The sequence below is a fragment of the Xenopus laevis genome, chromosome 6L (assembly GCF_017654675.1).
Source record: "Xenopus laevis strain J_2021 chromosome 6L, Xenopus_laevis_v10.1, whole genome shotgun sequence".
NCBI classification, from domain to species: Eukaryota; Metazoa; Chordata; class Amphibia; order Anura; family Pipidae; genus Xenopus; species Xenopus laevis.
Genome location: NC_054381.1, coordinates 118,931,819 through 118,948,393, shown reverse-complemented (window position 1 = coordinate 118,948,393; position 16,575 = coordinate 118,931,819). Strand labels below are relative to the sequence as shown.

Genomic DNA, 16,575 nt, shown 5'->3' with positions numbered 1-16,575 from the left:
TAATGGAAAGTATTTGAAAAAAGTCTTTATTTCTGGGGAACAATCTAAAAACAACTGAATTGAAAAAAAGTGTTTGGAAGGTGAACAACCCCTTTAAATGGGCAATTAGTAAAGGAACCTTGTCTTTGATGATCTTGCAATTACACCTGCAGCATTAGCAAATAACCCCCAGAGTGGTGATACCAGCCAGGGCCGGAGGAGAGGAGGGGAGAGGGGGGACAAGTGTCCTGGGCCCGGGGCTGAAGGGGGGCCAGCAGTGCTGTACATTGACCGCTCTGCAGTCGTGCCTCCGCTTGCAAAGTCCCGAACAGCCGAATGCGGAAGTGCCGAACATACGAAGTCCTAAGCGGCGGAAAGACCCCAAGTCACGAAAGGAGCCGACATTGAAGTCCTGAAGCGGCAAAAAGACCCGAAGTCACGAAAACAGCTATAATTGAAGTCCTGAAGCCACGAGTTCAATTCTACAGACACCAATGCGGGTTTTTTTTTTAATCCCCTGGGCACTAATGTTTTATTTTAATAATCTATAGGCCCCTGCCACCAATTTTTTATTTTATAAAAATATTTGGGGCCCCAATTTTTTTTAACTTGTAAGGGGGGCCCTGACGCCAATGTTTTTTTTAAAAAAATTATTTTTGGGGCCCCAATTTTTTTTAACTTGTAAGGGGGCCCTGGCGCCAATGTTTTTTTTAAAAAAATTATTTTTAGGGCCCCAATTTTTTTTTAACTTGTAAGGGGGGCCCTGGCACCAATGCTTTTTTTAAAAAAAACTTTTATGGGGGGTCCTGGCGCCAATTTTTTTTTACCTTATAAGGGAGCACTGACCATCAACATGTGTGGGAGGGTTACTTTTTTAGCGCTGATGTCTGTGTGGTCTTTTAGTTGTGATGTGGGATCAGGGGTGGGGCTTGGGCGCCAGGGTGGGTGGGGCCCAGGGTGCCCGAAATTTTTGTTGTATGGGGCCCAGTGATTTCTGATACCAGCTATTGCAACTGAAACATTTTAACCAGTTTCGATTCTCACAATTCCAGCTGTTGACTGTACCCAGTGTCGGAATGGACCACCAGGATAGCAGGAAAACTCCCGTGGGCCCAGGTGTCAGTGACCGTCATGCTGCTAAACATTTGGCCTATTTCATTGCCATTCCCTATTTCTATGAGAACAAAGAGGCTAAATAGATGGAATAATAGATTATAGCATTTAAAGAAAGGAGACTAGGAGAATAGAGGTTGAGTGAGGAGAGGAAGAATAATAGTACTGAGAGTGGGCCCCTCGTCTAAGATTAATTGGTGGGCCCCTGGTCAAAGGTTTTTGAGTGGGCCCCTTGTGTCTCAGTCCGACACTGACTGTACGAATCATAACAGATACAGTAAGTCCACTACACCAGCCTCACATCCCCAGGTAAATCAGTGCAATGTAAGGGATAGAAGGTCACGGCCATATAAAGGGGAAATTCCCCGCAGACTGACCAGCCGGCGCACCCAAGCAGAAAAATTAAATCACCTCGAGACAACGCTATATCACCATGTCTACCAATCCGCGTGCAGTATGCCAGAGATCTTAGCAGCGATTGGCCAAAGCGTGCGGCGCCTAGGATGGCAAGTTTGGAATGTGGGCGGAGCCTTTCGTGCAAGCTCGTAGGGAGCGGCGGATTGTTCCGATTTACCTCCGCTGAAAGCTTTGTGTCAATTGGCTGGGGGCTGCGCATACAATCCGGCAGCTTCTGATAGGGAGACGGAGGTTTGGTCTGCGTCTAACGAGTCGCCCTGGCATGGCGGTAAGCGAGTACCATTGGGTGGCAGAAGCGGAGCAGGACAGCTGACACACTCCGGTACAGTTTCTCGCAAGTCTCTCCGTGTTGTGTTATTGAACAAGACACCTGCTAACTGCCGGTCACTTCCTTGTGCTGTAATGTCTGCGTCACTCTCCTCCTCTTGTGTCAGTAGCATGAGCCCCGCCCCCTGCCTTCCACTCCCTCTGCTATAACCTCCCTTCCCGAAAGAGGAGGCGGCTGCCGCTGGGCTCAGCCCTGGAGCTTGTACTATACATTTCCTTCCTGCTCTCCCGGGTCCTGCCGAGCTCTAACCTCCCTTTACTATCGCCCAATGGCTTTGCCTTGCAGGTGCTGCCCGGCCGCCGCGGAGCTCTTGTGAGAGCCGCCCGCATCCTCCCCAGGCACAATGAAGTCGCTCATGCGGAGGCTACTGCGAGTCTCTAACCGATCCATACTCGCCTTCATCTTCCTCTTCTCCCTGTCATCATCGTGCCTCTACTTCATCTATGTGGCCCCCGGCATAGGTAGGAACCCCGTGATCTGTAGACTGTACATGACTTTGGGGGGGGGGGGGTATGCTCAGCCTACCGCCCGCAGCGGCCCTCCAGCTGTTCTACTGCACCTCTAGGCTTATACTGGGGGTTGTAGTTCAGTGCAGTGCGCCTGTGGGAAGAGGAGTTGTGTGAAGCAGAGCCCTGCCACTGATCTCTTCCATTACAGCTGTAGGGAGAAGTGCAAGCCCTCATGTGTCTCTTCCAGCTGTATAGTATAGTCATTCAACTAGAGCATCGCCTCATGGGGACCAAAGCTTCTTGCTGTCAGAGTCGAGCACTTGGAAGCCACTGAGCAGGTGCTGAATCTATGGCAGCCTTGTGTATAATGAGATGCTCCTTACCTGAGAGCCTACAGCTGGGGGAAATGAAGGGGGTTGTTTATACAGAGGGCTTCTCACTGGTAAGGTATCCTCTGTTAACTAACCAATATTCTCCAATTTTGGATCTCATTGGTTCTTTTTGAGTTTTATTCTTTTTGACTTTTGACTTTAAGCTCCCCTTTGCGTTTCAGCCTTTGCTGAGGCCCCCCCTAGCCCATGACAGGATTACAGACATATGAAAGCAATGGCACATCAGTCATATTATTTATAAGAATATCTAGGTGACCAAATACATATTTATTACCAATCCCACTCAAAGGCCATTGGGAGATAGGCGACTTTATCTGCTGGTGTAGAAAAGCGGTTTCGCTGCTTTCCGCTGCCTGAATGTGTGTGCCGGCCGGCATGGGATCACCCTGTCCACACACAGGGTGCACTTTAGTGTTTCTGCTCTAAAATCAGCTGTGTATGTGTGCGGATGGGCTGATCCCCTACCAGTCAGTGCACGAACATTCAGGAAGCAAAAGGCAGTGGAGAAAATGACTTGTCTGCCATTGGTCTATTTGTCAAACAGGGCTTTCAGTATTGTGGAGAGAAAATAGGCATTCTCCTCTCATCTCCCTTCAGGTAAGGGCACACAGGCAGATTCGAGAAGATTAGTTGCCCGGCGACAAATCTCCTCTTCTTCGGGGCGACTAATCTCCCCAAACTGCCTTCCCGCTGGCTAAAATGTAATTTCCCGGCGGGATGGCACTTTAATCAATGCGTTTTCTGAAGTCGCCCGAAGTTGACGATGAAACTTCGGACGACTTCGGAAAACAAATCACTCCGAGTGCCATCCCGCCGGCGATTTACATTTTATCTGACGGGAAGGCAGTTTGGGGAGATTAGTCACACCGAAGAAGAGGAGATTTGTCGCCGGGCAACTAATCTCCCCAAATCTACCTGTGTGCCCTGACCCTTAACTGGCATGTTCTGACCCATTCCCTCAGGGTACCTGCCCCACAATTTGGGAAACATATTGTGATTTGTATTTCCTGTAGATTTTTGGTGCCAAACCTCAATTTTAATTCCTGTTCCTCTGGTCCTGCAAAAAACAGAGTGATGCAAGAGCCATTGAAATATGAAAATGAACCTGTTACCCAGAATGCCCAGGACCATGGGTTTTTCCAGATAACGGATCTCTCTGTAATTTGGATCTTCCTATTTTTAGTCTACTGAAAAATCATGTAAACCCAATAGGCTGGTTTTGCTTCCAATAAGGATTAATTATATCTTAGTTTGGATGCAAGCTACGGTTTTATTATTACAGAGAAAAAGGAATTATTTTGATAAAATGGAGTCTATGGGAAATTACCTTTCTGTAATTCATAGCTTTCTGGATAACGGGCTTCCAGATACCAGATCCAATACCTGTAGCAATAGTATTCATAGCACACTGTAGGAGGTAATGCTTACGGGCCTGCTTATTTTGGGTATCTTAAAAAATATACAGTAGAACCCCCATTTCACGTTTTTCAGGAGACCAGAAACTAATGGTGTAAAATCCAGGAAAATGTAAAATCAGAGACAGGTATTATGCATAATATATAGATATTGAGGTTTCACTGTATAATGAAATATGATTGAATGTCCATTTTTCTATTTGTTTTTCTATTAGCAGCCCTGAGACCTTATTGCGTGATATTTGGTCACTCAGTCCCTGCCCTAGCCACTGTGTGGGTTTCCCAGGATATTACAATGGCAGAGCATTTTCCATGGATTTGTTTCCAGTACAGGGCTTGGGCTGAGCATATCTAAGATTTCCTCGCTTTGAATCACAAGTTGACAAACAAGTTTTTTCACAATCGGTTGTTGCAGCAACCCTGTAGTGTTTGTTCCTCAATGGCGCAGTCTCGTTAAGCAGGTATTTGCAGTCTCTCATGATACCAAGGTAATTGTGTCGTCTCTTGAGCCTGGAGTCTCCATTAGAGGCCCATGTGGCTCTTTCGACAGCTGTGGAGTTTCCTGTTGCCATAGTGACGTGACTCAGCTGTCTTCCCGCACCTTGCATCACAGCTTTCTTTGTTTTAGGAGCTGACTTCCTTCAGGTGAAATACTCATTAAACCCTGCTCTGTACAAAAGTGTGACACCACTAACCACAACAATGATAGTGGGAACTAAAGATGTAGATTTATGTGCCCTAAACATGACTTACGACTGCTGTACACCACCTCCTCTGCACCAACAAAGGCTGCAATTTTATGACCGACCGTCCTCACTGCTAAATTCTAAACTGTGCGGCACAGAAAGCCTGTACAGGTATGGGATCTGTTATCCAGAAACTTGTTATCCAGAAAGAATTACGGATGTGCAGTCTCCTATAGACTCTATTTTATTCAACATTTTCTCTGTAATAATAAAACAGTAGCTTGTACTTGATCCAAACTAAGATATAATTAATCCTTATTGGAAGTAAAACCAGCCTATTGGGTTTATTTAATGTTTATATGATTTTCTAATAGACTTCAGGTATAAAGATCCAAATGACAGAAAGATCCATTATCTAGAATACCCCACGTCCCGAGCATTCTGGATAACAGGTCCTGTACTACATACATGTACCAGCGTGTGGAACAGATCACTTTGCATATTGCACATGCTAGACACAGTATACAGTGGATGCAGAGGGTAGAGGGGGCTTGATTTGCACAGAGATGCTGGACCCCCTTGCACTTAAAACAGACGTATGTTAGGGTAGACACAATTAGCAACAAATAAATGTAAGCATTTAGTTCTCCTTTAATGTATAGTTTCCTTGGACTATGTATCAAAATACTTTTGTATTACTGTACAGGTATGGGATCCACTATCCAGAAAGCTCTGAATTCCAGGAAGGCCATCTCCTATAGACTCCATTTTAAGCAAATAATTCAGTTTTTTTTTTTTTTTAATTAATATCTATTTTTGTACTTGATGGTAACTAAGCTACATGAATCCATATTAATGGCAAAATAATCAAATTGGTTTAATTTAATGTTTAAATGTCTTAAGGTACAGTTATCCAAATTGCAGAAAGATCAATTATCTCCAAAGCCCCAGGTACCAAGCATTTTGGATACGGGTCCCACGCCTCCAAAAACCCATTACCCAGAAAGCTCCAAATTACGGGAAGGCTGGCGCTAATAGACTCCATTTTATCCATATAATTAATTTTTTTTTTAAAAATGATTTCTCTTTTCTCTGTAATAATAAAACGGTACAGGTATGGGATCTGTTATACGGAAAACCATAATCCAGAAAGCTCCGAATTACGGACACGCAGTCTCCTATAGACTCCATTTTATCCGAATAATCCAGATTTCTAAAAATTCTCTTTTTTTCAGTAATAATAAACTTGTACTTGACCAAACTAAGATATAATTAGTCCTTATTGGAATCAAAACCAACCTATTGGGTTTATTTAATATTTAAATGATTTTTTAGTAGACTTACAGTATGAAGATCCAAATTACAGAAAGATCCCTATCATTCTGGATAACCGGTCCCGTACCTGTACCACATACATGAACCAGCGTGTGGAACAGATCACTTTGCACATGCCAGACACAGTATATAGTGGATGTAGGATGCAGAGGGGAGAGGGGGCTTGATTTGCACAGAGATGCTGGACCCCCTTAAACCTAAAACAGACGCATGTTAGGGTAGACACAATTAGCAACAAATACAGTAAGTGTAAGCATTTAGTACTCCTTTAATGTATAGTTTCCTAGGACTATGTATCAAAACACTTTTGTATTACTGTACAGGCATGGGATCCATTATCCAGGAAACTCTGAATCCAAGAAAGGCCATATGCTATAGACTCCATTTTAAGCAAATAATTCCATTTTTTTCAAATTATTTTCTTGTTGCTAACTGAGCTACATGAATCCGTAGTAATGGCAAAATCCTGTTGTGTTTATTTAATGTTGAAATGACTTAAGGTACGGCTATTATCCAAATAACAGAAAGATCCTTTATCTGGAAAGCCCCAGGTACCGAGCATTCTGGTTGACAGATCTCATACCTGTATAGGATCTGTTATCCGGAAACCCATTATTCAGAAAGCTCCAAATTACGGCAAGGGTGCCTCCCATAGACTCCATTTTATCCAAATAATTAAGATTTTTAAAAAATTATTTCCTTTTTCTCTGTAATAATAAAACAGTACCTTGTACTTGATCCAAACAAAGATCGAATAAATGTTTAAATTATGTTTTTAGTAGATATGCCGATCCAAATTACAGAAAGATCCGCTATCCAGAAAACCCCGTATCCCAAGTATTTTGTTAAGCTAAAGTTCTCCTTTAAGATGGCCATAGAAGTGCAGATAGATATAGATATAGCCCACGTCGGGCAAACAATCATCTGTGTCAATCTTCCCACTTCCAACAATTTATTCAGATTAATATAAAGTAGTAAAGAGAACAAATCACGATGCTCAGGCCATTAATTGACAGACCGCAATCGTACGAGTTATGTCTGACAAATAGTAGTGACACTGATATACTCAGATAGACAATACATGCAGAGATATTATTGTTAGTGGATGTTAATCTTTTTAACCTGTCTGGTCGACATGGTACGAAAAATGTCGGGACACTACACACACTATCCGAAAATCGTACGAACCGTCATTTCGTACGATGGTATCTTTGTGTCTATGGCCATCTTTAGTGATGACGCAGTCTGGAGGCAGTCTCTGATCGAGAGCAAGGAGGGGAGCTGCAGTGATCAGAAAGAAAGTACTCCGTCAGTGAGAGTTGTAGGGAGCACTATGGGGGCTGAGTAACAGATTGTTGAAGTAGCAGGAAGCAGATATCATGGGAATATGATTTTGGAGAGTTACCATAAGAACACATTACCAGTATTTGGAATGTACCAAATAGCAGTGCTTCTGCTTATTGATTCTAAATCATGTGTGAATCATACTTGTTTGATTGTAATGACTTTTAATATTGGACTCCTTTCACATCACAGACTTTTATGCAGCTTTGGTCTGATTAGATCTGTCTCGGTTCCTTTTTACTAGTTGCATGCAAAAGAGACTGCACACAGCGGGACAGTGAATTCCTCTGCTCTGAATCTGATTGCACGAAAGCCTGCACTGTAAAGCTAAGGCCCTGGCAAGATGGAGTATTGGCTCCACATTTCTCAGCCTACGTTTTTTTCTGAAGGCTGAGAGAAGTGTATATGCTTCCTTCTGCATCTCCCCTGTAGCTCTAGCCAAAAAAATTTAAATTGGGCATTTTGGGGCAATCTCCACTGCTGAAAAATGTAGGCTGAAAGCAGTGAAGCCAATGCTCCGTGTTCCCAGGGCTTAAGGGCACATGGGGCTGTGCCTAACTCCATATATTACTGATCGTATTCTTGTGCTGAGACACAAAGCAAATAGCAGAAAATGCATACATGATTTTTGTGCCAAAATCAGCTCCATGAATCTGCACACAGACCAACACCATCAGTGCAGAAACACAAAGATGTGGATGGACCTATACCAGATTCTCTCTGCTTGTGGAGAAATCGCAGAGAGAAGCCAAAACACGGTATGCCTTAGCCTTTATGAGACCTTAATCACATATTGTGGCATGAATTCTCTGTGCATTCCTAAACCGACGGCCTATTCGATTACCCTATACTCATTCATCATTTGTGCAAAGTTTACCACTTGGGCACTTTTAGAAATGTATTTATGGCTGAAAAAGTTCACTATTTTGTGATTTGTAAAATTTCCATAGGACTGAAGTGAATTATTCTGTGTTGAGCTCTAATCTTACATTTTCATAAATCTGTCCATAAGCATCTAACATCTTTTAGTAATATAACCAAATGACTGGGCAACACACAAGTGGTTGACCATTTTGAGCGGATACGTTTGACCAACATGGCAGCCGTTGGATCATGTTGGGTCACTATCCTTGTGAGAAGCTTCCAGACTTCCTGATCAATATCCAACTGAGACTCCATCGGATAATAATCAAGGTAGCTGATGAGGTGAAGTCCGCTTTATAGTATTGGCCTATCTGTGGCCAGCTTTGGCCTTTTTCAGGATCCATTTGTGCTACAGAACTTGCTTTATAATACATAATTCAGTCTCAGTTTGTGATACTGCTGAGACCAGTGGCCAGGTCCAGACTAAGAATTAAAATAGGCCTTGGCATTTCAGCTACGCGGAGGCCCAATCGGCCCCCACCAGGCACTAAATACTGACTTTCTATGGCTCCTTATAGCAGCCCCTCTGGCATTTACCAGAACCCACAGATTGCCAGTCCGGGCATGCCAGTGGCTGACCATAGGTTGGGCATTTTACCAGAAAGCTTTACATTTAGTTGTTGCCTGTGTGTGGTTTTCAGACTTGTAGGCGAGGCCTTGTATTCGTTTATGGGTATGGAGAAACAAGTGAAATCACGTATCTGGCAAGATTTCCAATGCAAATAAACACCTCATGGAAACAATGTACAGCACTGTGTACATTATACAACTCTGCAAGACTTCTTGCTTCTCTTGGTTGCCATTGCTTGTTTGACTACTGATACACATACCAGTGCAAGTAATGAAAAACAAATAGTGAATGATGTACCACTTATTGTAAAATATATAGTGAATAAAGTACTGAGGAGTTTCATGACCATATAAAAGCACGAGGCTGACGGCCGAGTGTTTTTATACAGGTCATGGAACTCCGAGGTAACTTCTAATATCCTCATATTTTGCAAATGGGGGTACTTTATTTATTATAATACACAAGTTTCAGTGATTCCTGTGAAAGAAATGACATCAGAACTCACTGTTTATAACTGATGACATCAGAAATCACCGTTTATAAGGATATAATTTACAAGATATTGATGGCTTTTGTGTATTATAAGTGACCATATAAAAGCACGAGGTAGAGTTAATATATTTTCCATAAATTCCTACCTATTTAGCTGCTTTTTGTTTCTCGCAATCACTGTTTTTGGTTTACTCCCATCTACAGATTTCACGTGTATGCCTGAAATGATAGTGTTATGATGTTACCATTACCAACAAGTGTTTATAAAATCACAAAAATGGTCTGCAACACTAAACAGTAGAAGGGTGTACTCCTCAAACATACAGCTTATATACAAAATACTGGCTGATGTCACAGCTTACAGTGTGTAGTACCAGCGTAATTATAGAAAATTGCACAACTAACATTGCAGTTGAAGTGATCGGGATAGTTCAGGTTCAGAGTTAACTAGTGTGTTGTAGAATGTCCTATTCTTAAATTGCTCTTCATTTTAGTATGAATGATCATCTTAGGCAATTTGCAATTGTTCTTCATTTTTTTTATATCTTTAAAAATGATTTATCATTTTATAAAACATCTCTCCAGTTTGGCAAGCAACAAAAGTGAAGCCTCACAGAGCAATAGTTTTTTTTTAGGTTTTTTTTGACTGCCAGGGTCAGTGACCCCGATTTGAAAGCTGGGAAGAGGCAGAAGATGAAGGAAACTAATTTAGAAATGATAAAAAATGAGAACCAATTGAAACGTTGCTAAGAATTAGCCATTCTATAACATATGAAAACTTAAAGGTGAATTACCACTTTTACAGTACGCATGGAGACAGTCTATATCTTTTACAGTATATCCCATTTTTCTATGACTTCAATGAATAGCTCTTGTGCTGAATATTCTTTTTGCCCATTGTATTAATTAGGATATATCTCCAGTTTGTTACTTTTTTGAGCTATACAGGACAACATTTGAAAGTGAAACTATAGTCACATTCTACTACCTGACTGATGAAAAATCCACTATATGAATAAACCCCTCCCGTACCCCATTTACAACCTATTATCTTTTTGAATAAAGGGCAGCTCTTTACAGAGGCTACTTAGCGGACAGCTGATTTGTTTGACTTTGCTCACTGGGACCAGGAAGTAGAAAGTGACTTTAGTTTCATTTTCAAAAATTTGCCCTGTTTAGGGAAAAACTGTAATTATTTCCTAATTAAAACAATAAGCAAAAAGTATGTAAAGCTCAACCTGTTCTTTGAGCTAGTGTTGGTAAAAAGGAGTATGATGTCCCTTTAATGAATTAAATTCAGTTGGTATGTCATGTGGTACCCCCTTTCACATTCTTGGTGACTCTTCTGTTGTTTAAAGGACCAGTAACATCAAAATTGTTATTTTAAAAATTCGGTAGTATACATATAAAAAAACAAAACACCAAGACAAATGAAACTTTAAAATCACAAAGTCTTCATTAAGAAATAACTTACCGAAACTCTGCTTGTGCTCCTCTTCAGAAAGCGGTCGGCCGATCCATCATGCGGCGCTCAATTTCTCCTCCCTGCCTTCCTTATAGGAGATAGCAAGGGAGGAGAAATAGAGCGCCGCTCGATGGATCGTCACGCTGTCACCTTTTCTGAAGAGGAGCGCTAGTTAAGTTATTTCTTAATAAAGGCTTTGCGATTTTAAATTTTAATTTGTCTTGGTGGTTTTTATTATTTTTTTTGTATGTATACAAACACATTTTTTTTAAATAAATGTTGATGTTAATGGTCCTTTACCAACAATGGCATATAAAAATACTTTATATAGAAAAGCACTAGATACCTTTTTTTCCTTACTCCATTAGCATGCAATGGGGTGGCTATAGAAGGCCGGCATCCAATAATGATGAATTATTATTAGTTAGGATCAAGTACAGGGTACTGCTTTATTATAAGACAGTAAAAGGAAATCATTTTTTAAAATATGAATTATTTGATTAACATAGTCTATGGGAGACGGCCTTCCCATAATTCTGAGCTTTCTGGATAAAGGGTTTCCAGATAACGAATCCCATGCACACACATACATTTAATTTTTCAGTTCGTTGGTATATACAGAGAATACAGTAGGAGAATGGCACAGTCTGTACCTGCATATGTTATGTTTATATTTTGCATGTTTGCTTGTACAGTGAGTTCTATTACCTTTTGTCCTAGTTAGGGATGCACTGAATCCACTAGGGATGCGCCGAATACAGGATTCGGTTCGGGATTCAGGATTCAGCCTTTTTCAGCAGGATTCGGCCGAATCCTTGTGCCTGGCCGAATCCGAATCCTAATTTGCATATGTAAATAAGGGGCAGGTAGGGAACTCACATGACTTTTCATCACAAAAGAAGATTTTCCACTTTTTCCTTTCCTACCCCTAATTTACATATGCAAATTAGGGTTCGGATTTGGTTCGGTATTCGGCCGAATCCCAACAAAAGGATTCGTGGATTCGGCCGAATCCCAAATAGTGGATTCGGTGCATCCCTAGAATCCACTATTTTGGATTCAGCCAACCCCCGAATCTTTTGTGAAAGATTCAGCCGAATAACAAACCGAATCCGAACCCCAATTTGCATATGCAAATCAGGGAGGGGGAGGGTAAAAGAGAAAAAAAATGACTTCCTTGTTTTGTGACAAAAACTCACATGATTTTAAGGATTCGGTTCAGCCAGGCACAAGGATTCGGCCGAATCCTGCTGAAAATGGGCAAATACCGCACAGAATCCTGGATTAGGTGTTGTCAGGGAGCCGGGAGCTCCCTCCAGGGAGGTAGTCTGGATCAAGGAGGAAGCCCTCTTGAGGGAGCAAGGTCGCGGTATCCAAAGGGTTAAGCAGAATCAGTTAACGAGTTAACGAGGGCAGGCAGATCAGATGCAAATATCAAGAGTTCAGGCAGGGGGTCAGAACCAAGGTAGGAGCTAGAAACAGACTGGGAGCTGGAAACAGGCTGGAATCAGGCTGGAAACACAAACAGGAACCCAGGATTAATGGCAGCAAATCCTATTCTTGGGCGCCGTCACAGTGTTTTGGGCGCCCTTTTATGATGAGATCCCGGCACCAGTGATGACATCATCATGCAGCGACGCTGCAGCCATGTGTTCAGCATGGGCGCCGCCATCTTGGATCTTCACTGTGACCGCCGGGAATGTAAACAGCGCCGTCGGGTACTTCTGGGTCGGGTACTTCTGGCAGTCCTGACAGGTGCATCCCTAGTCCTGGTAGCCATTGTCCTCTGAGCTTGTGAAGCAATTAACCCGATAGAGCTGTTCTATTGTATGGAAGTGCGCTCATATGTATTCATACCACTGTTATTTTTTTTTTATGGTCGCTGCCGCTAAGCTATTCTTTTTATCTGTGTTTCATATGATGTAAGTGTGAGTATAAAATGTTTCACTATATGGTTCCTTTTGTGATTGTATATGTTATATTGATTTTTGTTCCATTCATTTTATCAGTGTTTTATATGATTTTTTTCCCCCATCTTTTCCACCTTACAGCAAATACCTATCTTTTTATGGTACAAGCTCAAGGAATTATGCTGAGAGACAATGTTAAGACAATTGGGCATATGATCAGACAGTACACTAACAAAAATGCCACACTAAATGGAACAGGTAAGATTTTATTTTGTCTGTACTGCTGCCCATTCTTTTTTATATTTACCATATCCGCTCACAATATCCCGTTTCCTAACTTTAAAGGGGTAGTTCCTCTTAAAGGGATTCTGTCATGATTTTTATGGTGTAGTTTTATTTCTAAATTACACTGTTTATAATTCACTCTACAATATAAAATGTTATTCTTGAACCAAAAAGTGTATATTTTTTTTAGTTGTAATATTGGTGTGTAAGCAGCCATCTCAGGTCATTTTGCCTGGTCATGTGCTTTTAGAAAGAGCCAGTGCTGCACTATGGATCTGCTTTCTGGCAGGCTGTTGTTTCTCCTACTGAATGTAACAGAGTCGCAGTGGGACTTGGATTTTTACTTGGAGTGCTGTTCTTATATCTATCAGGGAGCTGTTATCTGGTTACCTTCCCATTGTTCTGCTGATGGGCTGCTGGGGGAGGGGTGATTTCACATGCAACTTGCATTGCAGCAGTAAAGAGTGACTGAAGTTTATCAAAACACAAGTCACATGACTGGGCACCTGGGAAACTGACAATATGTCTAGCCCCATGTCAATTTCAAAATTAAATATTAAAAAATCCGTTTGCTCTTTTTAAAAACGGATTTCAGTGCAGAAGTCATTTTTTCCCGTGACAGTACCCCAGTATCAAATTAACTTTCAGAATGATGTAGGCAGTAGTGATGTGCGGGTCGAGAATTTCGGCCCGAACCCGCGTGGAGTCGGCCCGCACATCACTAGTAGGCAGTGGTAGGTTGGAGAATAAATAGCAAAGGGGCTGTATAGAATTGTAAGTAATAAATATATTTAACAGCCTACAGTCAGGATGAATCCACTTCAAACATATAACATTTTAAACGTGAGGCTTGAAAGCAGTAGGAGAGGAAGAGAGAGGTTCCAAGAGAATTGCAGAATGTTTCAGCATATCCCTGTCTACAACTACAAGTTATTTTTGAAGGTGAAACTAATTCTCTTGGATTAAGTCGTTCAGCCAATTCCCCATTTTATACTTTCAGAAGACTGCACAATGTAAATGACAGGAAAGTATAAAACCAGAGAAAGCAGTAATAAAACAATTTTCACATCCCTGCATATTTGTTCATGAAACAGCATATAAGATGTTGTCCTGATTCAGAATACATTAAGCACTACTGTTCTGTACTTTAAAATGATTGAACAGTGCTGCTCTTTATGTACCAGCGGAGAAATCCACTTGTTTTTTTCCCCTTATAGCCACAAACAATTATTCATTCTATTACACTGCTGGTTAGGCCCAATGCATCTGCCTAAATGCGTACATGATCACAGATGTTGGCATGTATCTGTAAGCCTCATATCAGCAAGTATATGGTGCTGTGTATGACTTTTTTTATAAATATAATATCTACATGATGTTTTGGTCACTTTATAGAGGCATAAAAATTCAAAAATGTATTTCTTTTGTTTTTGCTTCAGATTTTCCTGACGGTACCAATTCCACCGAATTCACTGCACAGTCATCCATGTATCTCCCTGAAAACTTTACTTTCTCACCGAATCTTCCTTGTCCTGAAAAGCTGCCTTTTATGCGTAAGTACAACTTTAACAACTTTTCATATTTTATAGAATGGCTTATTCTGAGCAACTTATATATTGGCCTTCATTTTTACTTTTTTAAATTTTTTTTGCCTTTTTCTGACTCTTTCCAGCTTTCAAATGGGGGTCACTGACCCTATCTAAAAACAAATGCTCTGTAAGGCTACAAATGTATTGTTATTGTTACTTTTTATTCCTCATCTTTCTATTCAGGTCCTCTCTTATTCATATCCCAGGCTCTTACTCAAATCAGTGCATGGTTGCTAGGGTAATTTGGACCCTAGCAAAGAGATCACTGAAATTGCAAACTGAAGAGATGCTGAATTTTTGAAAAGCTAAATAACTCAAAAACCACTAAGGCCATTATATAAAATATGGCATTTTTAGCCATATTCATTTTTAGGGCTTAGTTAATAAATAAATAATAAAGGTTTAGGGTTTAAAACTAACATAACAACAGCCATTATTAAGTAATGGTATGGGACCTGTTATCCAGAATCCTCAGCACCTGGGGTTTTCTAGAAAACATATCTTTACGTAATTTGGAACATATTAAATAAACATATTTAACGTTTACATGATTTTTTAGCAGACCGGTATAAAGCTTGTCTGCTAAAAAATCACGTAACCATTAAATAAACCCAATAGGCTGGTTTTGCTTCCAATAAGGTTTAATTATATCTTAATCTGGATCAAGTACAAGCTACTGTTCTATTATAACCGAGAAAAAAGGAAATCATTATTAAAGATTTGGACCATTAGGATAAAATAAAGTCTGGGAGACGGACTTTCCGTAATCCAGAGCTTTCTGGATAACTGGTTTCCAGATAACGGATCCCATACTTGTATTTGTTTCCATTTGTCCGTAGTTGTAGGTGTTTTACATTTTTAGTAATGATGAACGCTATACTTTTACAAACTCAGGTGGGCCAACAAGTATCAACATGAGTGAAATCGGTTTAGAAGATGCATATCAACTTTTATCCCAGGAAACGGAAATTGGGCGAGGGGGACACTGGAAACCAAATGACTGCATTCCCCGATGGAAGGTATTTAGGCTACATAAGTTGCATTCACATTTTTAAAATGCAAAAAGTCTGAATATGCACATCTGCAGAAACCCAGCCAGAACGTTTATAGCCAAGCATGAATAAAGCCAGGATTTTCGAACAGTAACCATTTATTCCACTCATTGCAGTGACAGCTTGTTTCCTTTATAGCTGGGGATCGGTTGGGTGACCAGAGAATACATCCCATGCCATCAACCATAACATCCATTATTGGCTATGTGGGTGGCCATCTTGTTTGGGAGTTGTTTATGATACTTCCTATATCTTTAAGTACCTTTATACTCTTTTATATTTGTAGTGCTGTTGCTTAGAATAGGCACAGTAAATACCTTTAGTGGTTCTATAATACGGCTCTGTCCTGCCTTTAAGAAAACCTAGCAAAGCCTTTGTGTTATTTTCAGGGTGTCTATCTTAGTAGGAAAAGGTGAAAGGGAGACCTGGGCCTTATTGCTATAATAATTATGTACAGACAGAAAATCTTGTGTGAAGTGACAGGTTGCACCCCATGAAATGCTGTTAAGTTAGTATAAATTTAAGGATTTCAAAGATTTATGGAAACCTTAGACACACAATGCAATTTAATTCGTAATGGAAAAGGGGAGTAGCCACGTAAGACAGATGCTTCATGGAGATCAGCCTCATTGGTCCATCAAGGATTTCTGAAAATAAATTTTTTTAAGAGTAGTACACTGTCTTTGGTCTTTTACTTTTAAGTTCTTAATACAGGTAATGTGTGTGTATTTCTCAAGCCTATGGCAGTAGGTGTGATTTATGAACGCATTATATCAAGCTATAAGGATATCAATTTAGTGTTGTATCGTATAAGCCACTTTGTAATTAA

The 16,575-nt window shown here is 40.7% G+C and overlaps 1 protein-coding gene across 3 annotated transcripts in view; it reads left to right on the top strand.

Annotated features, from left to right (window-relative positions):
* Positions 1 to 1,633: 1,633 nt before the first annotated feature.
* b4galt6.L (UDP-Gal:betaGlcNAc beta 1,4- galactosyltransferase, polypeptide 6 L homeolog) overlaps positions 1,634 to 16,575 on the top strand; it is a 29,166-nt gene continuing 14,224 nt past the window's right edge. Inside the window, exons 1-5 of one of the 3 annotated variants that reach the window (XM_018266764.2) lie at positions 1,634 to 1,831; positions 2,123 to 2,298; positions 12,962 to 13,078; positions 14,545 to 14,658; positions 15,589 to 15,713. In XM_018266764.2, the coding sequence (XP_018122253.1) occupies positions 2,181 to 2,298; positions 12,962 to 13,078; positions 14,545 to 14,658; positions 15,589 to 15,713 (474 nt within the window). In that variant the 5' untranslated portion in view covers positions 1,634 to 1,831; positions 2,123 to 2,180. 3 annotated transcript variants of the gene reach the window in all.